Source organism: Rhinoraja longicauda, chromosome 41 (assembly GCF_053455715.1).
Source record: "Rhinoraja longicauda isolate Sanriku21f chromosome 41, sRhiLon1.1, whole genome shotgun sequence".
Lineage (NCBI taxonomy): Eukaryota > Metazoa > Chordata > Chondrichthyes > Rajiformes > Arhynchobatidae > Rhinoraja > Rhinoraja longicauda.
In genome coordinates, this window is record NC_135993.1 from 6,806,442 (window position 1) to 6,832,851 (window position 26,410).

At 48.0% G+C, this 26,410-nt stretch overlaps 1 protein-coding gene and 1 long non-coding RNA gene across 2 annotated transcripts in view; one reads left to right on the forward strand and one right to left on the reverse strand.

The window, feature by feature from the left end:
* Window positions 1-26,410, reverse strand: part of LOC144611829 (uncharacterized) — a 105,572-nt gene that overhangs the window by 36,111 nt on the left and 43,051 nt on the right. The window lies entirely within an intron of this gene.
* Window positions 16,956-24,329, forward strand: LOC144611862 (uncharacterized). The gene is made up of 3 exons (XM_078431173.1): window positions 16,956-17,607; window positions 17,824-17,902; window positions 24,218-24,329. The coding sequence occupies exons 1-3, from the start codon at window positions 16,956-16,958 to the stop codon at window positions 24,261-24,263; spliced, it is 777 nt and encodes a 258-aa protein (XP_078287299.1). The 3' UTR covers window positions 24,264-24,329.

Here is a 26,410-nt window from a genome sequence, read left to right on the forward strand (position 1 = left end):
GTTAGTTGCTTGCTAGGTGAGAACGAGAACCTGGTGCGGGATGGGGGAGGGATGGAGAGAGAGGGAATGCCGGGGCTACTTGAAGTTAGAGAAATCAGATATTCATACCACTGGGTTGCAAGATAGTCATACCACTGGACTGTAAGCTATCCAAGCGAAATATGAGATGCTGTTCCTCCAATTTGAGATTAGCTCACTCTGACAATGGGGGAGGCCTCGGACAGAGAGGTCAGTGTGGGACTTCCCGGAATGGCGGGGGACTGTCATATGTTGAAAGACTGGAGCGACTAGGCTTGTATACACTGGAATCTAGAAGGATGAGAGGAGATCTTATCGAAACTTATAAGATTATTAAGTGGTTGGACACGTTAGAGGCAGGAAACATGTTCCCAATGTTGGGGGAGTCCAGAACAAGGGGCCACAGTTTAAGAATAAGGGGTAGGCCATTAGAACTGAGATGACGAAAAACTTTTTCAGTCAGAGAGTTGTGAATCTGTGGAATTCTCTGCCTCAGAAGGCAGTGGAGGCAATTCTCTGAATGCATTCAAGAGAGAGCTGGATAGAGCTCTTAAGGATAGCGGAGTCAGGGGAGAAGGCAGGAACGGGGTACTGATTGAGAATGATCAGCCATGATCACATTGAATGGCGGTGCTGGCTCGAAGGGCCGAATGGCATCCTCCTGCACCTATTGTCTATTGAATGGGGATTAAATCGTTTGGCAACCGGGAGATCGGATACCCGGCACAGTGTTTTGGGAATGGGAGCGGATGAACATAGAAACATAGAAAATAGGTGCAGGAGTAGGCCATTCGGTCCTTCGAGCCTGCACCGCCATTCAATATGATCATGGCTGATCTTCCAGCTCAGTATCCTGTACCTGCCTTCTCTCCATACCCCCTGATCCTTTAGCCACAAGGGCCACATCTAACTCCCTCTTAAATATAGCCAATGAACTGGCCACAACTACCTTCTGTGGCTGAGAATTCAACAGACTTACCACTCTCTGTGTGAAGAAAAGCGGGGAAAGGCCAGAGGAGCAGAGGCAATGGGATCAGGTGTGTGAACAGTGCGGCACGGTGCGCAGCGGTAGAGTTGGTGCAGATCTGGAGGTGGTGGCGAGCTGCCTTCTTGAACCTCTGCAGTCCTTCAAGTGCACCTACTGTATGTCCCCACCTATTCTGTTCACCCCTCCATCTGGCCCCTCTCAGCCATTTCTGCTCAAGGAATACAAATCCACCGTCTCCAGTCTATAGTGTGCGCAGCGGTAGAGTTGCTGCCTCACAGCGCCAGAGACCCGGGTTCAATCCTGACTGCGGGTGCTGTCTGTACGGAGTTTGTACGTTCTCCCCGTGACCTGCGTGGGTTTTATCTGAGATCTTCGGTTTCCTCCCACACTCCAAAGACGTGCAGCTTTGTCTGTTAATTGGCTTGGTATCATTATGAATTGTCCCTAGTGTGTGTAGGATAGTGTTAGTGCGCGGGGATCGCTGGTTGGCGCGGACTCGGTGGGCCGAAGGGCCTGTTTCCACGCTGTATCTCTAAACTAAACTAAATAATAGGTAGACACAAAATGCTGGAGTAACTCAGCGGACAAACAGCAAATCGGGAGAGAAGGAATAGGTGACGTTTCGGGTCGAGACCCTTCTGTCTCTCCCGAGATGCTGCCTGACCCGCTGAGTTACTCCAGCATTTTGTGCCTACCTTCGATTTAAACCTGCAATAAATCTGCCGTTTTTTTCCTAAACGAAATAAAGGTTTTTCCAATAATATTTTTAGGGAAATATTGGAAAAACAATTGTAAAGTGCAAATGAGATTTAATGAGAGTGGTTATTTTACAAAATGCTGGAGTAACTCAGCAGGTCAGGCAGCATCCCAGGAGAGAAGGAATGGGTGACGTTTCGGGTCGAGATCCTTCTTCAGACTGAAGATTTAATGAGAGTGGGATTAAATCACACAATGGTTGATAACATTTTATGGATCCTCTCTCCACCTATCCTGAAAATCCGTGAGGTAGCATCACTGGAGATGATGGATAGGTGACGTTCCAGGCCAGGACTCTAACAATATGCTCTGTATTTTTTTATATACCGATAGAAGATAAAAACATTTTGGTAAAGTGTGGGAAATCATGGATTGAATTCAATTGAAGAAATTGAGCTTTTAATATATTACAAACCATAACCATTGGAATAAAACTCCATTACTTAATGAATCTACCCGCCTAGATAATTAAGAAGGAATTCAGAGAACTCTAGGATGATGGTTTGATTTTAACTTTTCTGTCGGCGACTTACAGAGTGAAAGGTGACAGAGTATCTCAGTTATTCCAGGAAATAGTGACAATGGATCGTGAGGCCGTGTCTGTGTGCGAGGCTGTGTATGTGTCTAAATGTGTGTGCATTCGCGGGTGTGTCTAAGTGTGTGTGAGTATGTATGTGCATGTGTGTGTGTGTGTCCTAAGTGTACGTGTGTGTCTAGGAAAATAACTGACGTTTCGGGTCGAGACCCTTCTTCAGACTCGTGTGTGTCTGTGTGTGCGTGTCTAAGTATGTGTGCATGCATGTGTGTCGGTGTATCAAGTGCGTGTGTGTAAGTGTGTGCACGCATGTGTGTCTAGTGCATGCATGTGTCTAAGTATATGTCTGTGTGTGTGTCTGAGTATGTGTGTCTAAGTGTAAGTGTGTGTCTGTGTGTTTCTGCGCATGTGTGTACTTAAGTGTATGAGTGTGCGTAAGTGTATGTGTGTGTCTAAGTGTGTTAAACGTTGGGATAATCCCTGCCTCAACTACCTCCTCTGGCAGCTTGTTCCAAACAACCACCACCCTCTGTGTGGAAAATGTTACCCGTCAGATTCCTATGAAACTCTCTGCAGTTTCTTGCGGTCTTGGGTAGAGCTGTTCCCAGACGCAGCTGTGATGCAGCCTGATAGTATGTTGGGATGGTGAAGTCCGACGGTATCCGAATGAAGTGGTCTAGAGTCGAACCCGAGTCTCCAGCGCCATAGGACAGCAACTCTGCCGCTGCGTCACCATGCTGCCACTAGTGATGAATCTTTATTTTGGTTTTACACACTTGCTACTTCTCTTGGTGATCACAACAAACTGAGCTTCGTCCATTTATATGGTGCCCAAGTATATTCCAAGTCTGAATCCTTAAAGTGCTTCAACCATCGATATACTAAAACTCTCGTTTGTTTGTTTGTTTGTTCCTGAACTACAGCCAAAACGGTACACGATAGCGCGACAATTTTAGGCCCACCTTACTCACCGTTGTCCCTTTGGTGTTAATGGAAGAAGTTTCATTGAAATCGGTGTTATTTTTAATGTTGTTTCACATTTTAAGTTTAAATCTATCTCCTAGGGAGGGAGGTGGAGGGAGTGAGGAGGGTAGATAAGGGGGGTTGGGGGGATGGAGTGGGGGGAGGGGAAGGGGAGGAGGGAAGATAAGGGGGGTTGAGAGGGATGGAGTGGGGGGAGAGGGAGGGGAGGGGGAGGGGGAGGAGAGGGTGCTACACCAATGCAGGATAGGTTTTGGCCCAACGGGTCCACTTGGTCTAGTTTTGTCTCTAATCGTTGCATTTGAATTAGTCTGATGCTGCAGCCTTCAACTTTTCAAGTCCAGTTTTCAAAATTAAATTCAAATTACAGGTTAATTAGCTTTGATAAAATTGTAAATAGTGTGTAGGGTCGTGCTTGTGTACGGGGTGATCGCTGGTCGGTGCGGGCACGGTGGGCCGAAGGGCCAGTTTCCGTGTTGTACCAGTCTGAAGAAGGGCCTCGACCCGAAACGTCACCCATTCATATCATATATCTATATACAGCGCGGAAACAGGCCTTTTCGGCCACCAAGTCCGCGCCGCCCAGCGATCCCTGCACACTAACACTATTAACACTATCCTACACCACACTATGGACAATTTTTACATTTACCCAGCCAATTTCTCTCAACCTTTCCCGTCCATGTACCAGAGGACGCTGGTTTAAGGCGAAGGGGAAAAGATATGAATGGGATTCTTGAGGGGTAACTTTTTCCTTCAAAGGGTGGTGGGTGTGTGGAACGAGCTGCGGAGGAGGTAGTTAAGGCTGGGACTATCCCAACGTTTAAGAAACAGTTAGACAGGTACATGGATAGGACATGTTTGGAGGGATATGGACCAAGCGCAGGCAGGTGGGACTAGTGTAGTTGGGACACGTTGGCCAGTGTGGGCAAGTTGGGCCGTAGGGCCTGTTTCCACACTATCACTCTTTGACCCTAATCTTATTATTCTCCCTGTATCATTGAATTTATTTTAATTATAAGTTTGTAAGTGATAGGATGCAGAATTAGGCCACTCGGCCCATCAGGTCTACTCCGCCATTCAATCATGGCTGATCTATCTCTCCCTCTCACCCCTTTCTCCTGCCTTCTCCCCATAACCCCTGACACCCGTACTAATCAAGAATCTATCCATCCATTGACTTGGGCCTCCACAGCCTTCTGTGGCAATGAATGCCACAGATTCACCACCCTCTGACTAAAGAAATTCCTCCGCATCTCCTTCCAAAAGGAACGTCCTTTAATTCTGAGGCTATGACTTCTGGTCCTAGACTCTCCCACTAGTGGAAACATCCTCTCCACATCCACCCTGTTGTACAGGGCCCTAGTGAGACCGCACCTGGAGTACTGTGTGCAGTTTTGGTCTCCAAATTTGGAGGAAAGACATTCTTGCTATAGGTTCACTAGGTTAATTCCCGGAATGGCGGGACTGTCATATGTTGAAAGACTGGAGCGACATGCTTGTATACGCTGGAATTTAGAAGGATGAAAGGGGATCTTATTGAAACATACAAGATTATTAAGGGGTTGGACATGCTAGAGGCAGGAAACATGTTCCCAATGTTGGGGGAGTCCCGAACCAGGGACACAGTTTAAAAAATAAGGGGTAGGTCATTTAGAAACGAAGATGAGGAAAAACTTTTTCACTCAGAGAGTTGTAAATCTGTGGAATTCTCTGCCTCAGAAGGCAGTGGAGGCCAATTCTCTGGATGCTTTCAAGAGAGAGTTAAATAGAGCTCTTAATGATAGCAGAGTCAGGGGGTATGGGGAGAGGGCAGGAACGGGGTACTGATTGTGAATGATCAGCCATGATCACATTGAATGGCGGTGCTGGCTCGAAGGGCCGAATAGCCTACTCCTGCACCTATTGTCTATTGTCTATCCAGGCCTTTCACTATTCTATTATGTACATGGCGCAGATAGGGCAGATTTGGAGGGATATGGGCCAAACTCGGGCAGGTGGGACTAGTGTAGCTGGGATATGTTATGCGAAAGTGTGGATAAATTGGGCCGTAGGGCCTGTTTCCACGCTGTATCACTTTATGACTTTGTGCACACTATTACGTACTATATTAATGGCATATTCTGTCTCTTTTATATTTTATTTGTCAATAATGCATTTTATCAAAATAAGTGGAACCATTTTCTCTTTGTGACCAAGTAATCATCACTGATTATGATACCGATTATATTATCTATTCTTCTGTTGGTACATCCAACTGAAACAGAAGCAACTGCTATTTTGATGGCACTTGTATGAAGAATTGGGAAAAAAGTGACACCAAATTTATTGGAAGGAGTTTAAAATAGGGCGTGGTGTGTTTACTAAACAGCATTAATGTATTTAAGGTGAAGGGGGGAAAGATTTAATAGGAACCTGAGTGGTAACTTTTTGGTGGGTTGTATGGAACGAGCTGCCGGAGGAGGTAGTTGAGGCAGGGACTATCGCAACGCTTAAGAGACATTCAGACAGGTATGTGGATAATAGACAATAGACAATAGGTGCAGGAGGAGGCCATTCTGCCCTTCGAGCCAACACTGCCATTCAATGTGATCATGGCTGATCATTCTCAATCAGTACCCCGTTCCTGCTTTCTCCCCATACCCCCTGACTCCGCTATCCTTCAGAGCTCTATCTAGCTCTCTCTTGAATGCATTCAGAGAATTGGCCTCCACTGCCTTCTGAGGCAGAGAATTCCACAGATTCACAACTCTCTGACTGAAAACGTTCTTCCTCATCTCAGTTCTAAATGGCCTACCCCTTATTCTTAAACTGTGGCCCCTTGTTCTGGACTCCCCCAACATTGGGAACATGTTTCCTGCCTCTAACGTGTCCAACCCCTTAATAATCTTATACGTTTCGATAAGATCTCCTCTCATCCTTCTAAATTCCAGTGGTCCCAGGCTGCCAGATAATGGAGGAACGAGGCCGTTGTTAAATGGGGAAGCATTAAATCAGGTCTTTGCAGAGGCTAGACACAAAATAACTGGAATAACTCAGTGGGTCAGGCAGCATCTCTGGAGAAAAGGAATAGGTGCCGTTTCGGGTCGAGACCCTAGTTCAGATGGCAGTTTCTCAGTTCAGTTTAGTTTATTGCCATGTGTACCGAGGTATAGTCGAAAAACCTTTGTTGCGTGCTAACCAGACAGCAGAAAGGCAATACACGATTACAATCGAGCCGTTTACAGTGTTCAGTACAAGGGAATAACGTTTAGTGCAAGGTAAAGCCAGCAAAGTCCGATCAATGAAAGTACAAGGGTCACCAAAGGTTTATATTAAGAAGGGTCTCGACCCAAAACGTCACCCATTCCTTCTCTCCAGAGATGCTGCCTGACCCGCTGAGTTACTCCAGCTTTTTGCGTCTATTTTCGGTTTATATTAACTGACTAGACCGAGTGGGCCCGTTGGGCCCGTCCTCGTAGGGTTTCCATTGTAACCGGGAGGGGAGGAAAGGGGGAGGGTTGGGGGAGGGGAGGGAGGAGGGGAGGGAGGGGGGGAGGGGAGGGGGAGGGAGAGGGGAGGGAGGGGGGTAGGGGGGAGGGAGAGGGGGGGATGGGAGGGGGGAGGGGAGGGGGGAGGGAGGAGGGAAGGGGGGGAGGGAGAGGGAGGTGGGTAGGGGGGAGGGAGGGAGGGGGACCTCCCCTTTTCCCAGTACCCCTCTTTCCCCGTTGGGCCCGTCCTCGTAGGGTTTCCATTGTAACCGGGAGGAGGGGAGGGCGGGAAGGGGGAGGGAGGGAGGAGGGAGGTGTGGAGGGAGGAGGGGAGGGGAGGGAGGGGGGAGGGGGGGAAGGGGAGGGGGGAAGGGGGAGGGAGAGGGAGAGGGGAGGGAGGGGGAATGGGATGGGGGAAGGGGGGAGGGAGGGGGACCTCCCCTTTTCCCAGTACTCCTCTTTCCCCGTTGGGCCCGTCCTCGTAGGGTTTCAATTGTAACCGGGAGGGGGGGAGGGAGGGTGGAGAGGGATGGAAGGGTGGAGGGAGGGGGGGAGGGATTGGGGAGGGAGGGATGGAAGGAGGGGGGAGTTAGGGGGGAGGGGGGAGGGAGTTGGGGAGGGAGGGGGAGGAGGGGGGGAGGGAGTGGGGATGGAGGTGGGAAGGAGGGGGGATGAAGGGGTTGAGGGGGGAAGGGGGACCTCCCCTTTTCCCAGTACTCCTCTTTCCCCGTTGGGCCCGTCCTCGTAGGGTTTCAATTGTAACCGGGAGGGGGGGAGGGAGGGTGGAGAGGGATGGAAGGGTGGAGGGAGGGGGGGAGGGATTGGGGAGGGAGGGATGGAAGGAGGGGGGAGTTAGGGGGGAGGGGGGAGGGAGTTGGGGAGGGAGGGGGAGGAGGGGGGGAGGGAGTGGGGATGGAGGTGGGAAGGAGGGGGGATGAAGGGGTTGAGGGGGGAAGGGGGACCTCCCCTTTTCCCAGTACCCCTCTTTCCCCGTTGGGCCCGTCCCCGTAGGGTTTCTATTGTAACCGGGAGGGGGGAGGGAGGATGGAAGGAGGGGGGAGGGGGAGAGGGATGGAAGGGTGGATTGATTGGGGGAGGGAGGGATGGAGGGAAGGAGGGAGGGGGGGGAGATAGGGGGGAGATTTGAGGGAGGTGGGGAGGGAGGGGGAGGGAGTTGGGGAGGGAGGGGGAGGAGGGGGGGAGGGAGTGGGGATGGAGGTGGGAAGGAAGGGGTTGAGGGGTGAAGGGGGACCTCCCATTTTCCCAGTACCCCTCTTTCCCCCACCACCAAGCCCCCTCCGCAACGACCCCTGTTGTCCCCCTCCCCAGTCCCCATTCTCAGACCCCCCCCCATTCTCTCTCTCCCCCAGACACACTCCAAGTGCTGTTTCGCAACACTTGCCCCGGTGGCCCATGAGCATAGAGGCCCCATGTTGATCTGTGTATGTTAAGTGACTTGCAATAAAAAAGACTACTTGAAAACAGTGGTTTAAAGTGGTTTAAAGTGCTGTTTTTGCTACATTCGCGGTCATTTAGTGCTTCTCACGACCACGGTCATTTAGTGCTTCTCACTGCGATCTGTTAGTGGTGCTTTTCGAAACAATGTAGCACCCATCTCAAACAAGCATTGGGAGGATGGGAGGGAGGGAAGGGGAGGGAGGGAGGAGAGAGGTGTGGAGGGAGGAGGGGAGGGAGGGGGAAGGGGAGGGGGGAACGGGGGGAAGGGGGAGGGAGAGGGGAGGGAGGGGGGATGGGATGGGGGAAGGGGGGAGGGAGGGGGACCTCCCCTTTTCCCAGTACCCCTCTTTCCCCGTTGGGCCCGTCCTCGTAGGGTTTCCATTGTAACCGGGAGGAGGGGAGGGAGGGAGGAGGGAGGTGTGGAGGGAGGAGGGGAGGGGGGGAGGGGAGGGGGGAAGGGGGAGGGAGAGGGTTAGGGGGGAGGGGGATGGGGGAGGGGGTAAGGGGAGGGAGGGGGACCTCCCCTTTTCCCAGTACCCCTCTTTCCCCGTTGGGCCCGTCCCCGTAGGGTTTCCTTTGTAACCAGAAGGGGGGGAGGGAGGGTGGAAGGAGGGGGGAGGGGGAGAGGGATGGAAGGGTGGAGGGAGGGGGGGAGGGATGGAGGGAAGGAGGGAGGGGGGGGAGTTAGGGGAGGAGGGGTGAGGGAGGTGGGGAGGGAGTTGGGGAGGAGGGGGGGAGGGAGTGGGGATGGAGGTGGGAAGGAGTGGGGAGGAAGGGGTTGAGGGGGGAAGGGGGGGGAGGGAGGGAATAGGGGCCCCATGCTGATCTGTGTATGTTAAGTGACTCGCACAACTTTAAAAAACTGGCAGTTGCTTTTCGCAACAATGTTGCAAACCATCTCACACAAGCATTGTGACATCACAAGCTGAAGACCTTGAAAAAAAAGTCAGAAAAAAAATTATGTAAATTTAAAACCGAGCTGATCTCTCATTGGTGCACGGGTGCCATTGTGACATCACGCGCTGAAGCCCCTTCAAGAAAAGGGTTAGAAATGAGAAATTTTAACTTTAATATCTCTCTAGCTTTAAAAAGGTAGCTTCAATTTGAACGAAAGTACTTACAATAGTTGCCCATTTTAATGGTGAATATGGCGGTACAAAAATCGTAGCGCTTTGGTGTACCGTCTGGGAGGAGTAGGGTTTGTAAGTTATGGACAGAAATCTTCGGAATCTTCCGTACAAACATACGGAATCTTCCGTATATACATACGGAATGTTGGACCGCAGAGTTTTAGTAGTATATAGATGGTTCAACTGTGTCTCGTCATTAACCCCTTAGTGGACTGGAAAATCATCTGCAATCTATATACTAAACCTCTTGTTTGTTTGTTCCTGAACTACAGCCAAAACGGTACACGATAGCGCGACAGTTTTAGGCCCACCTTACTCACCGTGCTAATGGAAGTTTCATTGAAATCGGTGCTATATTTTTAAAGTTATTCACATTTTAAAGTTTAAATCTATCTCCTAGGGAGGGGGGGAGGGAGGGAGGGGTAGAAGGGAGGATAAAGGTGGTTGAGGGGAATAGAGTGGGGGGAGGGGCAGGGGGGAGGGAGGGGAGGAGTGGGGAGGAGGGGTGGAGAGGTTTAGGCCCAACGGGTCCACTTGGTCTAGTTCAAACTAAAGACAAAAGTACAACGGTATTAAATCAATGCAAAGTTTTACAGTGGAAGATAACATTCCTGCTGTGGATTTTTGCACAGAGACACTGGTAAGATCCAAACTAAAGTACTGTACGTCACAACACTACCTCGCTACTGATCACAGGATCAAATGCCCAGTGATACATCTGGGATAATCAGGATTCAACTCAGTTTTGAGTGTTAACGCAATAAATTTAGTGCTGTAGACGCAAGGACCTGCAGATGCTGGCTTACAAAACGTTAGCGCTGATTGTCAAGTGCAAGGTTCATCTAGAGGTTGCAAGTTTTTTTCTTCCTTTTCTCACACATTACACACACTCACACACCACCACTCACACTTAGAATCAAACTCACACCACGCACACACCCTACTCACACCACGCACACACACACACCACCACTCACATACACCTTAGCACACACTACACACATATTAAGTACACACACATTACACACACACACACCACATGCACACACACCACATGCACACACAACATAAATATAAGACTTACGTACACTAACACCACACATTACACACGCAAACATAAAACCCACGCCACTCACACACATAGACCACACATAATATACACATACTACACACGTCACGCACTCACACCACGCACACACACGACACTCGCACACCACATGTGCACACTCGCACACCAAACACACTCTCACCACATGCGCACTCACACACGCGGCCCAAACATAAGACTCAGGCATACTCACACTAAACATCACACCCACACCACGCACACACAAAACTCACACCACATCAGTCTTTTACTATATACACATCACACACACTCACATCCACAAACCCAAAGCACAATACACATCACACACACTCTGGGAACGCGTAAACACAATACACTGGCACCACTCACCAACACAAAACACACACAAATACACATCGCACCCTCACACCACACCCTGCCCCACAGAACATCAAACAAACATACAACTCACACCGGTTGCATACACAGAAAACACATAATATGCCACAAACACACACACACACCACGCACACCCAACACACCACGCACACACACACCCACTAACATGTACATACACCATGCACACACACCTACTCACATGTACGCATACACCACGCACACCACACCACTCACATATACACATGCACCATGCACACACACCATGCACACGCACGCACACACCACGCGCACACACCACTCACACCTACACACACCACGCACACACAACGTGCACATACATAAAACTCAAACCAGTCACATAAACAGAGCACGCATAATACACACACACTTCGCTCACACACTACTGCACACACACAAACATAAAACTCACGCCAGTCGCAAACACAGACCACACATCCTAAGCCACCCACCCCATTCTCACTCACACTCACCCACCCACACTCACACCCACCCCATTCCCACACTCACACTGACACATTCACACCCACACTGACACTCACACCCACCCACACTTACACTCACACTCACACCCACCCACACTTGCACTCACACCCACACTCACATTGACACTCACACTCGCGAGCATTACCTGGCCACGCTGCCTGTACGCTGGTGTCTTGCAGCTAACGTGGCGGTGATTGTGATCATGTGCCGTGGTCGGTGTGGTCTGTCGGGGTGCATCACCTTCTACCTACTGTCCATGGCGGTGACCGACCTGCTGGTGCTGGTGACGGCGGTGGTTGTGAACCGGGTGCTGGCCATGTACTCCCCGTCCAACGCCCTGGCGCCGCTGTGCAACGCCAACTTCGTGCTGGTGTACGCGGTGCGGGACTGCTCGGTCTGGACCATGGTGGTCTTCACCTTCGACCGCTTCGTGGCCATCTGCTGGGGACAATTTAGAAATGACAGAAGCCAATTCACCTGCACGTCCTTGGAGTGTGGGAGGAAACCGGAGCACCCGGAGGAAACCCACGCGGTCACAAGGAGAACATGCAAACTCCGTACAGACAGCACCCGTAGTCGGGATCGAACCTGGGTGCCTGCTGCTGCAAGCGCTGGAAGGCAGCAACACTACCGCTGTGCCACCGTGCACTTACAATTATATTCCTTCTCAGCTTATTAATTGTATGCTTTTTTTGGTTCATGAGATTATTATTCCATATTACTGCACTCGAAGCCCTCCAGCATCTTTTACAAATGACACCCAACTCTTGAATCTGTGTTGTTTGAGAAAAAATTAATTGTAAATAGATACTCAAGAAATGCCATTGAAACCACATTAGGTGAATGAATCATTGCTCCTTTTTTAATATAAAAAGAATGCTGGAATAATATAAAGAACAGAGCTTCTAATTGTACCCTTGGAGTTTGCTTTAACCTATAAATAATATCAGACTTTCAATGCAGTGTTATTGATAGAGGATATATTTTTAGTTTTAAAAACAAGTGCTGGAGTAACTCAGCGGGTCAGGCAGCACCTCTGGAGAACATGGACAGGTGATGTTTCACAGAGTGCTGGAATAGAAACATAGAAAATAGGTGCAGGAGGAGGCCATTCGGCCCTTCGAGCCTGCACCGCCATTCAATATGATCATGGCTGATCATCCAGCTCAGTAACCTGTACCTGCCTTCTCTCCATACCCCCTGATCCCTTTAGCCACAAGGGCCACATCTAACTCCCTCTTAAATATAGCCAATGAACTGGCCTCAACTACCTTCCGTGGCAGAGAATTCCACAGACTCACCACACTCTGTGTGAAGAAATATTTTTTCAGCTCGGTCCTAAAAGACTTCCCTCTTATCCTTAAGCTGTGACCCCTGGTTCTGGACTTCCCCAACATCGGGAACAATCTTCCCGCATCTAGCCTCTCCAACCCCTTAATCATTTCAGGTATCGTTAGGATATATTAGGAAGTTTAATTTTGCCCATTTGGTACGGGTTCAATCCTGACTACGGGCGCTGTCTGTACGGAACTTGTACGTTCTCCCCATGACCTGCGTGGGTTTTCTCCGGGTGCTCCGGTTCCTTCCCACACACCAAAGACGCGCAGGTTTGTAGGTTAATTGGCCTCTGTAAATTGCCCCTGTTAAGTAGAACAGAACTAGTGTATGGGTGAATGCTGGTCGGCGTGATCTCAGTGTATGACTTTGATTCTTGGTTGTCTAGTTTTGGAGTAGCATTGATAAATTTATCCCCTACACCATTTTGACTGCTATGTTGAGTTGAGATTCTTATTTTAGTCAAAGGGGTTAGAATCATTTTAACAGTAAAATGGTCTTGCTTAACTGTAATCTTCAGTTTACACTCTTTGTTTTTATTTCAGATTTTCGACATCTGCTTTAGTCTTTGGAGTTACAGCATGGAAACAGGCCCTTCGGCCCAATGAGTCCGTGCCGACCGGTGATCACCCCGTACAACTTACAATTTACAGAAGCCAATCAACTTACAAACCTGCACGTCTTTGGAGTGTGGGACGAAACCGGAGCACCCGGAGAAAACCCACGCGGTCACGGGGAGAACGTATAAACTCTGTACAGACAGCACCCGTGGTCAGGACCGAACCTGGTTCTCTGGCGCTGTAAGGCAGCAACTCTGCCACTGCGCCACCGCTTCGTTGAATTATTTTTTATTTACAATTTAAGAGCATCCACGTGCCTATAAAGATATGGTTGAAAGGGTGGGTACACTTACAGATTCAAGAACAACTTCTTCCCTATCAGATTTTTGAATGTTCCTCTCATAAGCTAAGGATGAATTTCCAGGATCTTCCTATCTACCTCATTGTGACCTTGCACTTTTTTTAATTGCACTTTCTCTGCCGATACAACACAATATTCTGCTCTCTGTTACCTTTTTCTTTCTGCACTACCTGAAGTACTGGTTTGATTGTAATCATGTATGGATGATTTTCCTGGATAGCACGCAAAATAAAGGTTTTCATTGTATCTCGGTACACCTGAATAACAAGCTGATACCAAGACCATTACATCTGTAACCCATTGCTTCATCTCACAGTACCAGATTCTTCTTGACCTCCCCCTCTGGCGATGAAGATAAACTGCCGGGATCCAAAGTGTTGCCACATTGGGCGCAGCGGTCGAGCACATTTGTCCCATCCATGTACCTGTCTAACTATCTTCAATGTTGGGATAGTCCCTGCCTCAACTATCTCCTCTGGCAGCTTGTTCCATACACCCACCACCTTTTGTGTGAAAGATGTACCTCTCAGTTTCCTATTAAATCTTTTCCTCTTCACCTTAAACCTATGTCCTCTGGTCCTCGATTCACCTACTCTGGGCAAGAGACTGTGTGCATCTTTGATCAGCGATACCTGACATGAATGTATATTACCGATGTTCTGTAATTGAGTGTATATTACTGATGTCTAAAGAAGGGTCTCGACCCGAAACGTCACCCATTCTTTCTCTCCTGAGATGCTGCCTGACCCGCTGAGTTACTCCAGCATTTTGTGAGATGAATACCTTCGATTTGTACCAGCATCTGCAGTTATTTTCTTACACTTACTGATGTGCTGTGCTCATTGATCTTGCTTGGCATTGGCAAGTCGGGCTGGTGGGCCAGTCCCATGCTCTATGACTCTATGAGATAGTAGAGAGAGGTCACCATGGACTCAGTGGGCTGAAGGGCCTGTTTCTGCACAGTATGACATAAAAATGTGGCACCATAGAAAATAGGTGCAGGAGTAGGCCATTCGGTCCTTCGAGCCAGCACCGCCATTCAATATGATCATGGCTGATCATCCAAATTCAATGCCCCATTCCTGCTTTCCCCCATATCCCTTTATTCCATTAGCCCCAACAGCTATATCTAACTCTCTCTTGAATACATGACTCTGATATGGACTTTAGGTAACGTCATTCCAACCCCATATTCTAGGTTTATATTTCACCCACCCTCTGCGAATTTCAGGTTTAATTTGAACTTTCTAATTTGCACACGAGGGATTTAACTGGCATGTTGCAATCTGTTCATATATTTCTATTTTTAAAACTTAATGATTTAGGCAGTGTTGCAATCTCGATACCTCCCGGGAGATCGACAGTGTATAAATGAAACGCTCGGGGAAGATGTGAACTACCGGTGGTCGACATGCATATCCCAGTTCAGTTCGCGGCGAAGGTCTGGTATACAGTCATTGCATTTATTGGTGTGCCTGGTAAGTGTCTTCTCAGTGAGTCTGTGGATGTGAGCACAGCCGTGGTGGGATTTAAAAGACTTTCTTTTGTCTGAACTTTACATGGATCGGGCAGGTTTGGAGGGCTATGGTCCAAAATTTAGATGGATGAGAGGGGATCCTACAGAAACATATAAAATTCTTAATGGATTGGTCAGGCGAGATGCAGGAAACATGTTCCCCATGTTGGGGAAGTCCAGAACCAAGCAATCACAGTTTAAGAATAAGGGGTAGGCCATTTAGGACTGAGATGAGGAAAAAATGTTTCAGCCAGAGAGTTGTGAATCTGTGGAATTCTCTGCCACCGAAGGCAGTGGAGGCCAATTCGCTGGATGTTTTCAGGAGAGAGTTAGGTTTAGCTCTTAGGGCTAACGGAATCAAGGGATATGGGGAAAAAGCAGGAACGGGGTACTGATTTTGGATGATCAGCCATGATCATATTGAATGGCGGTGCTGGCTCGAAGGGCCGAATGGTCTACTCCTGAACCTATTTTCTTTGTTTCATAGTCTAACGCAGGCAGGTGGGACTAGTGTAGCTGGGAGATGTTGGCCGGTGTGGGCAAGTTGGGCTGATACACTGTATTACTCTATGACTATGAGGATAGACACAAAATGCTGGAGTAACTCAGCGGGACAGGCAGCATCTCTGGAGAGAAGGAATGGCAGCAGAAGGATAGCGTTCATTCTCTCCAGAGATGCTGCCTGACCCGCTGAGTTACTCCAGCATTTTGTGTCTATTAATGGGTGGCATCACAGCTTGGTTTGGGAACAGCTCTGCCCAAGACTGAAAGGTTGCAGAGAGATGTAGATGTCGCCCAGCCCATCACCCAACCTCCCCACCGTTGACTCCATCTCCACTTCACGCTGCCTTGGGAAAGCATCCAGCGAAATCAAAGTCTTGTCCCACCCCACTCATTCCTTCTTCTTCCCGCTCAAGTCTGGCAGAAGATACAGAAGCTTGAAAGCGCGCACCACCAGACTCAGGAACAGATCCCTCACCTCTGTTATCAGGCTTCTGAACGGTCCTTCCATAAGCTGGGGTACTGTCCGATTCATCTCTACCGCATTGGACTCATCTATATACTGAGAATCTTGTTTGTTTGTTTGTTTGTTCCTGAACTTCAGCCAAAACGGTACACGATAGCGCGACAATTTTAGGCCCACCTTACTTGGCGTCATCCCGTGGTCCTATGGAAGAAGTTTCATTGAAATCGATGTTATATTTTTAAAGTTATTCTTATGTTTTTTAATATGCGCATGCACAGTTGTCGCTCCGTTGATCTGGTACTTATGTAAGATGGCCGCCAGGGAGGGTGGGGGGGGAGTGGGAGGGAGGGAGGTGGAAGGGACGAGGGGAAGTGGGTAGGGGGTAGGAGAGGGTGCTGCATCATTGCAGGAGAGGTTTGGGCCCAACGAGTCCACTTGGTCTAGTAGTAAATATTTGTCAAACACAGGTAAGTGGGACCAGCTAAAGGATACAGCACAGAAACAGGCCCTTCGGCCCACCGGGTTCGCGCCGCCCAGCGATCCCCGCATATTAACACTATCCTACACCCACTAGGGACATTTTTTACATTTGCCCAGCCAATTAACCTACAAACCTGTACGTCTTTGGAGTGTGGGAGGAAACCGAAGATCTCATAGAAAACCCACGCAGGTCATGGGGAGAACGTACAAACTCCGTACAGACGGCGCCCGTAGTCGGGATCGAACCTGAGTCAATATTTATTGATCAGGTTGGTGTCTGCGGATGACATTGACCGTGAGCTGAGCGGGTGTGATGATGTTTAACCTCTCCCTCTCTGCCCTGCTCCACAGTGAATCTGGTGGCGATCGTGATCCTGTCCCGGGGCAGGTGCGGCCTGTCCACCTGCACCACTCTCTACCTGGTTGCCATGGCAGCGGCAGACCTGTTGACTATCCTCACCCAGGTCATTCTGCGGCGCATCAACATCTATTACTTCCCCTGGAATTTCCTGCGCATCTTCCCCGTGTGCCGGGTGCTGTACGTCCTCCGGCACGTCGCCAGGGGCTGCTCTGTCTGGTTCACCGTCACCTTCACCTTTGATCGCTACGTGGCCATTTGCTGCCAGAAGCTGAAGACTAAATATTGCAGCAGGAAAAGCGCGGCGGTGGTTCTGACGGCAACGGGCGCCCTGGTCACCGCTAAGAATATTCCCAAGTACTTCATCCTGAAACCCTGGGTCATCATCGATGGCACTCCTTGGCTGTGCATCTTCAAGGCGGGCTATTTCTCCGAGCCTGAATGGGTGGGATTTGACTGGTTTGATTCCATTTCAACCCCGTTGCTTCCCTTCGGCTTAATCTTGATATTCAACTTTCTGACGGTCAAGCACATTTTGGTCGCCAGTCGGGTGCGAAAGGTGCTGAGAGGTCAAAGCAGGGGAGACAAGGGTAGCGACCCCGAGATGGAGAGCCGCAGGAGGTCTATAATCTTGCTCTTCACCCTGTCCGGCAGCTTCATCCTCTTGTGGCTGTTCTACGTTATAGATTCCTTCTTTTATTCCATTGCAGGGATATCAACCAGTGAGTATAACGACGCCCAGTACATCTTCCGTTACATCAGCGTTATGCTCTTGCACTTAAACTGCTGCACCAACACATTTATCTACGCTGTGACTCAGTCCAACTTCAGAGAACAGGTTGTGAGCATGCTAAAGTATCCTGTAACTTCAATGATTCGATTATTTAAAAAATAAAACTGCTGAACTCTTCCCAAGGCTTTTTATACGTGTGTTACAGATAAGAGGGTGACCAGGGAGAAGGTAGGACCACTCAACGATAAAGGAGGGAATTCCATGCTTGGAGTCGGAGGATGTAGGTGAGGTGCTTAACCAGTATGTAATGGAAACTTCCAAACTTTTCTATTAAATTATTGTCTAAGTGCCATTACTACACAGGGAGTCGGAATGATCTGACACAATCCCCATTAGAGCAGATATTCCAGTCGGGTTTTCAGTTTAATTAGTTGTTTATTGAAGTAGTTGTACAAACAAGGAGATGAACATACCGGGCTGTACTTATTTCACAGAGCTGGCTGCTCTGTCCCTGGTCTGGTCCCAGGACTCCAGGTCTTTTCCAGGTTTGTTCCACCTTGTTCATCTCACGACCGCCTCCAAGTGTCCAAAATAATATTGCAAGGTATATCTAGACAAAATAATGTAATATTTCAACGGTTGCTAGGTGTGAGAGTGGAGGTGACTACCGAAGTTAAAGTGTTGTATTTAAATGCGCGAAGTTTGAAAAATAAAGTGGATGAGCTTGAGGCTCAGTTAGACATTGGCAAGTATGATGTTGTGGGAATCACAGAGACATGGCTACAAGAGGTCCAGGGCTGGGAACTAAATATTCAGGGGTACACAACGTATAGAAAAGACAGACAGGTGGGTAGAGGGGGTGGGGTCACTCTGTTGGTAAGGAATGATATTCACTCCCTTGCAAGGGGTGACATAAAATCAGGAGACGTAGAATCAGTATGGATAGAAATGAGGAATTGTAAGGGTAAAAAGACCCTAATGGGAGTTATCTACAGGCCCCCAAACAGTAGCCTCGACATAGGGTGCAAGTTGAATCAGGAGCTAAAATTGGCATGTCACAAATGTAATGCTACGGTGGTTATGGGAGATTTCAACATACAGGTAGACTGGGAAAATCAGGTTAGTAATGGACCCCAGGAAAGAGAGTTTGTGGAGTGCCTCCGAGATGGATTCTTAGAACAGCTTGTACTGGAGCCTACCAGGGAGAAGGCAATTCTGGATTTAGTGTTGTGTAATGAACCTGATCTGATAAGGGGACTCAAGGCAAAAGAGCCATTAGGAGGCAGTGATCACAATATGATGTTTTACTCTACAAATTGAGAGAGAGAAGGGAAAATCGGAAGTGTCAGTATTACAGTATAGCAAAGGGGATTACAGAGGGATGAGGCAGGAGCTGGCCAGAATTGACTGGAAGGAGGCCCTAGCAGGGAAGACGGTGGAACAGCAATGGCAGGTATTCCTGGGAACAATGTAGAAATTGCAGGATCAATTTATCCCAAAGAGGAGGAAAGATTCTAAGGGGAGTAAGAGGCACCCATGGCTGACAAGGGAAGTCAAGGACAGCATAAAAATAAAAGAGAAGAAGTATAAAATAGCAAAGAAGAGTGGGAAGCCAGAGGATTGGGACTCTTTTAAAGAGCAACAGAAGATGATTAAGAAGGCAATACGGGGAGAAAAGATGAGGTACGAGGGTAAACTAGCCAATAATATAAAGGAAGATAGTAAAAGCTTTTTTAGGTATGTGAAGAGGAAAAAAATAGTCAAGGCAAATTAGTGGGCAAAATTAGAGCACATGGTATTGGGGGTAGGGTACTGACATGGATAGAAAATTGGTTGACAGACAGAAAGCAAAGAGTGGGGATAAATGGGTCCCTTTCAGAATGGCAGGCAGTGACTAGTGGGGTACCGCAAGGCTCGGTGCTGGGACCGCAGCTATTTACAATATATATTAATGACTTGGATGAAGGGATTAAAAGTACCATTAGCAGATTTTATGATGATATAAAGCTGGGTGGTAGTGTGAACTGTGAGGAAGATGCTATGTGGTTGCAGGGTGACTTGGACAGGTTGTGTGAGTGGACAGATGCATGGCAGATGCAGTTTAATGTGGATAAGTGTGAGGTTATCCACTTTGGTGGTAAGAATGGGAAGGCAGATTATTATCTGAATGGTGTCAAGTTAGGAAAAGGGGTCGTACAACGAGATCTGGGTGTCCTAGTGCATCAGTCACTGAAAGGAAGCATGCAGGTGCAGCAGGCAGTGAAGAAAGCCAATGGAATGTTGGCCTTCATAACAAGAGGAGTTGAGTATAGGAGCAAAGAGGTCCTTCTGCAGGTGTACAGGGCCCGAGTGAGACCGCACCTGGAGTACTGTGTGCAGTTTTGGTCTCCAAATTTGAGGAAGGATATTCTTGCTATTGAGGGCGTGCAGCGTAGGTTTACTAGGTTAATTCCCGGAATTGCGGGACTGTCATATGTTGAAAGACTAGAGCGGCTAGGCTTGTATACACTGAAATTTAGAAGGATGAGAGGGGATCTTATCGAAACAGATTATTAAGGGGTTGGACACGTTAGAGGCAGGAAACATGTTCCCAATGTTGGGGGAGTCCAGAACCAGCGGCAACAGTTTAAGAGTAAGGGGTAGGCCATTTAGAACGGAAATGAGGAAAAACTTTTTCAGTCAGAGATTGTAAATCTGTGGAATTCTCTGCCTCAGAAGGCAATGGAGGCCAATTCTCTGAATGCATTCAAGAGAGAGCTAGATAGAGCTCTTAAGGATAGCGAAGTCAGGGGGTATGGGGAGAAGGCAGGAACGGGGTACTGATTGAGAATGATCAGCCATGATCACATTGAATGGTGGTGCTGTCTAAACATAAATGACTCCTACAGAGTATTTTGCATCTGTATTCACTGAGAAGAAGGACTTGAAGGACAGTGAGATCAGTGTGGAGAATACACGTATACTACGGCAGCGTGAGATCGAGGAGATGGTGTTGAGGCTCTTGAAGAGCATTAAGGTGGATAGGTCTCCAGGGCCTGATGGAATCTATACTTGATAAACAAGAGTGCAAGGGTCAACATGAAAAAATCCTTCCCTCCAACCGCATCTCTGTCCATGTCTGGCTCAGTCTTATGAGGTCATAAGTTTAGTTTAGTGTCGTTTAGTGAGACAGTGCGGAAACAGGCCCTTCGGCCCACCGAGTCGATGCCGACCTGCGATCCCTATACACAAGCACTAACACACACTCGGGACAATTTACAATATTTACCAAAGCCAATTTACCGACAAACTAGTATGTTTTTGGAGTGTTGGAGGAAACCGGAGCACCCGGAGAAAACCCACGCAGGTCACGGGGAGAACGTACAAACCCCATACAGACAGCGCCCATGGTCAGTATCGAACCCGGGTCACAGGCGTATGTGGCAGCAACTCTACCGCTGCGCCACCTGGTGTTGATAAGCCAAAGGAGCAGACTTAGGCCATTCGGCCCATCAAGTCTGCTCCTCCATTCAATCACGGCTGATCTAACTTTCCTTCATTCTCCTGCCTTCTCCCAAAAACCTTTGACACACTTTATAATCGAGAATCTATCAATCTTTGCTTTAAAAATACCCAATGACTTGGCCTCCACAGACGTGGTTATCAATTCCACAGATTCACTGCCCACTGACTAAAGAAATTCCTCCTCATCTTTCTAAAGGTAAGTCCTTTTATCCTTGCTTTCTGGTTCTAGACTCTTCCACCAGTGGAAACATCCTCTCCACGTCCACTCTATCCAGGCCTTTCACTATTCCGTAAGTTTCCATGAGGTCCCTCATAACTTTTTAATCTCCAGTGAGTACAGGCCCAGTGTGTCAAATGCATCTCGTACAATAATCCAGTCATCTGCAGGATCATTCTCAGAAGTCAACGTTTAGACTTTAGAGATACTGCCCGGAAACAGGCCCATCAGCCCATCGAGTCAATGTTGACCAGCTTCAACCGGGCACCGTAACACTAACCCACATTAGGGACGATTCACAATTTTACCGAAGCCAATTAGCCCACAAACGTGTATGTCTGTGGAGTGTGGGAGACGACCAGAGAACCCGGGAAAAACCCATGCAGTCATAGGGGGAACGTACAAACTCCGTACAGACAGCACCCGTAGTCGGGATCGAACCCGGGTCTCTGGCGATGTGAGGCAGCAACTCTACCGCTGCGCCACCGTGCCGCCCTCGAATCCTAGTCTTGTTGTGACGATATCAAGAGATGAATAGACCCAGGCGCAGAAAAGGCACAGGAGTAAACTCACTGGAATCCGCAACTCTTCAATCCATTTGTCTCAACGCCCTCTGACTTATCCTATCTAGCCTTTGTCTAACTATCTGCCAGGGAGACACCCCTCTCCCCTCCCCCCTCCCCTCTTCACCTGTGTCAATCTATTACCTGCCAGGCTCTCTCTCCCCCTCCTCTCTTCCAGCTTTCTCCCCCCCACTGCCCCACTACAATCAGTCTCAAGAAAGGTCTCGATCCAAAAGGTCCCCTTTCTACTTTCGTATCCACGCGCCTGCCTAAATGTCTTTTCAACTATAATTGGACCCACCTCTACCATCCTCTTATAGACTCTTGTTCCATATTACCTGTCGATTAGTGTAATGGTGTCATCATGTTTGCAGGCCGGTTGTGAAGTATCCGGACTATGTTTAACTTTCCTCCAGTTTGTCATCGATTGTTATACATGACGTGCTTAGTTTATGGGTCTGTATCATTGTTGATACTTTAAGAGGGGGTCTCGACCCGAAATGTCACCCATTCCTTCTCTCATGAGATGCTGCCTGACCTGCTGAGTTACTCCAGCATTTTGTGAATAAATACATCCGATTTGTACCAGCATCTGCAGTTATTTTCTTACACTTTAAGAGGGGGGATATAGATTAGTGTAATGGATTCACTCATGTTACGCTTCATGCTTTTGTAGTTACGCCCCATTAGCTTTTGAGTGACCACTGCTTGCGAGATTCGAGTTAGTGTAAGTGGAACGTGCAGGCGTGAGGTCATGCTTGCTATGTAGTTAATAAAGTCTTTGGATCGTTATCCAGGTGTTAGGCTTCTGTTATTATACGGTCACCACGACAATACCAGCCATCCTCTGTGGGACAAAGTTGCCCCTCACAACCCCTTCATATGTTTCCAATCTCATGTTACACCTCTGCCTTCTGGTTGTGGACTCCACTACCCTGGGAAAGACACTGTGACCATTCACCAAAGGCAAGTCCAGTATTCACATATCAGAAGTATTGCACCAGATGCTAGTTCGGAAATAACTGAGACCCAAGTTTTGGAAGACAGAAAAGCTAGAATTCACTATGATCATATGAAATACAAATGGCCTAGAGAATGTCCTTTTCCATTAAGTGTTCACTTGGCTACGCTGAAAAGTCGAGGTGCAACACCTGTCCCTTTACCTCCCCCCTCAACTCCATCCAAGGACCCAAAGAGTCTTTCCAGGTGAGACAGAGGTTCACCTGCACCTCCTCCAACCTCATCTATTGTATCCGCTGTTCCAGGTGTCAACTTCTCTACATGTTTGGGGATTTTCTTTATTATAGAGAGAATTCTTCTGTCATCGGCTGTGGAGTTCTTCCTTGGCCTGCCAGTCCCTTTGCAATTAGTAAGCTCACCAGTGGTCTCTTTCTTCTTAATGTTGTTCCAAACAGTTGATTTTGGTAAGCCTAAGGTTTTGGCTGATGTCTCTAACAGTTTTATTCTTGTTTCTCAATCTCATAATGGCTTCTTTGACTTTCATTGGCACAACTTTGGTCCTCATGTTGATAAACAGCAATAAAAGTTTCCAAAGGTGATGGAAAGATTGGAGGAAAGACTAGGTGCTGAGAGCTCTCTTGTACCTGCACGAAGTAAGCATTTAAACACTCCTGAGATGCTGCCTGACCTGCTGATTTACTCCAGCATTTTGTGAATAAATACCTTTGATTTGTACTAGCAGCTGCAATTACAAACACCTGTGAAGCCATGTGTCCCAAACATTATGTTGCCCTGAAATGGGGGGACTATGTATAAACACAGCTGTAATTTATACATGGTGAAACCAAAATGTATAAAAATACCCTTTAATAAAATCTGACAATGTGCACTTTAACCACATGTGATTTTTTCTATTACAATTCTCAAATTGTGGAGTACAGAGGCAAATAAATAAATGATGGGTCTTTGTCCCAAACATTATGGAAGCCACTGTATATCTAACCTTCTTGAATACATGACTCTGATATGGATTTTAGGTATCAGTCTGAGGAAGGGTCTCGACCCGAAACGTCGCCCATTCCTTCTCTCCTGAGATGCTGCCTGACCTGCTGAGTTACTCCAGCATTTTGTGAATAAATACCTTTGATTTGTACCAGCATCTGCAGTTATTTTCTTATACTACCTGGATTTTAGGTAACGTCATTCCAACCCATTACCTCATATTCCAGGTTTTACTTTTTACCCACCCCTCTGCTAATTTCAGATTTAATTTGAACTTTCTAATTTGCACAAGAGGGATTTAACTTGCATGTTGCGATCTGTTCATGTATATATTTCTTTGATGAATGATTTAGGCAGTGTTGCAATCTCGATACCTCCTGGGAGATCGGCAGTGTATAAATGAAACGCTCGGGGAAGATGTGAACAACCGGCGGTCGACATGCATATCCCAGTTCAGTTCGCGGCGAAGGTCTGGTATACAGTCATTGCTTTTATTGGTGTGCCTGGTAAGTGTCTTCTCAGTGAGTCTGTGGATGTGAGCACAGCCGTGGTGGGATTTAAAAGACTTTCTTGTGTCTGAACTTTACATGGATCGGGCAGGTTTGGAGGGATATGGACCAAAATGTGGATGGATGAGAGGGGATCCTACAGAAACATATAAAATTCTTAAGGGATTGGACAGGCGAGATGCAGGAAACATGTTCCCCATGTTGGGGGAGTCCAGAACCAAGGAGTCAAAGTTTAAGAATAAGGGGTAGGCCATTTAGGACTGAGATGAGGAAAAAATGTTTCAGCCAGAGAGTTGTGAATCTGTGGAATTCTCTGCCACCGAAGGCAGTGGAGGCCAATTCGCTGGATGTTTTCAGGAGAGAGTTAGGTTTAGCTCTTAGGGCTAACGGAATCAAGGGATATGGGGAAAAAGCAGGAACGGGGTACTGATTTTGGATGATCAGCCATGATCATATTGAATGGCGGTGCTGGCTCGAAGGGCCGAATGGTCTACTCCTGAACCTATTTTCTTTGTTTCATAGTCTAACGCAGGCAGGTGGGACTAGTGTAGCTGGGAGATGTTGGCCGGTGTGGGCAAGTTGGGCTGATAGGAGCCTGTTTCCACACTGTATTACTCTATGACTATGAGGATAGACACAAAATGCTGGAGTAACTCAGCGGGACAGGCAGCATCTCTGGAGAGAAGGAATGGCAGCAGAAGGATAGCGTTCATTCTCTCCCGAGATGCTGCCTGACCCGCTGAGTTACTCCAGCATTTTGTGTCTATTAATGGGTGGCATCACAGCTTGGTTTGGGAACAGCTCTGCCCAAGACTGAAAGGTTGCAGAGAGATGTAGATGTCGCCCAGCCCATCACCCAACCTCCCCACCGTTGACTCCATCTCCACCTCACGCTGCCTTGGGAAAGCATCCAGCCTAATCAAAGTCTTGTCCCACCCCACTCATTCCTTCTTCTTCCCGCTCAAGTCTGGCAGAAGATACAGAAGCTTGAAAGCGCGCACCACCAGACTCAGGAACAGATCCCTCACCTCTGTTATCAGGCTTCTGAACGGTCCTTCCATAAGCTGGGGTACTGTCCGATTCATCTTTACCGCATTGGACTCATCTATATACTGAGAATCTTGTTTGTTTGTTTGTTTGTTTGTTCCTGAACTTCAGCCAAAACGGTACACGATAGCGCGACAATTTTAGGCCCACCTTACTTGGCGTCATCCCGTGGTCCTATGGAAGAAGTTTCATTGAAATCGATGTTATATTTGTAAAGTTATTCTTATGTTTTTTAATATGCGCATGCACAGTTGTCGCTCCGTTGATCTGGTACTTATGTAAGATGGCCGCCAGGGAGGGTGGGGGGGGGAGAGGGAGGGAGGGAGGTGGAAGGGACGAGGGGAAGTGGGTAGGGGGTAGGAGAGGGTGCTGCATCATTGCAGGAGAGGTTTGGGCCCAACGAGTCCACTTGGTCTAGTAGTAAATATTTGTCAAACACAGGTAAGTGGGACCAGCTAAAGGATACAGCACAGAAACAGGCCCTTCGGCCCACCGGGTTCGCGCCGCCCAGCGATCCCCGCATATTAACACTATCCTACACCCACTAGGGACATTTTTTACATTTGCCCAGCCAATTAACCTACAAACCTGTACGTCTTTGGAGTGTGGGAGGAAACCGAAGATCTCATAGAAAACCCACGCAGGTCATGGGGAGAACGTACAAACTCCGTACAGACGGCGCCCGTAGTCGGGATCGAACCTGAGTCAAAGTTTGTTTTAAAACAGATGACATCATTCAGATAGTGAAAGGCTTGCATAGAATGGATGAGGAGAAGATGTTTCCACTGGTGGGAGAGTCTAGGACGAGAGGCCGTAGCCTCAGAATTAAAGGGCGTTCCTTTAGGAAGGGGATGAGGAGGAATTTCTTTCGTCAGAGGGTGGTGAATCTGTGGAATTCATTGCCGCAGAAGGCTGTGGAGGCCAAGTCTGGATATTTTTGAGGCAGAGATAAATTCTTGATTAGTGCAGCTGCCAGGGGTTATGGGGAGA

Coding starts and splice junctions, on each gene's coding strand:
- LOC144611862 (XM_078431173.1), top strand. CDS start 16,956: ATGGCAGCGGCAGACCTGTTGACTATCCTCACCCAGGTCATTCTGCGG. Junction 17,608..17,823: donor CATTGCAGGGATATCAACCA/GTGAGTATAACG, acceptor CGTGTGTTACAG/ATAAGAGGGTGACCAGGGAG. Junction 17,903..24,217: donor CTTGGAGTCGGAGGATGTAG/GTGAGGTGCTTA, acceptor TGAATGATTTAG/GCAGTGTTGCAATCTCGATA.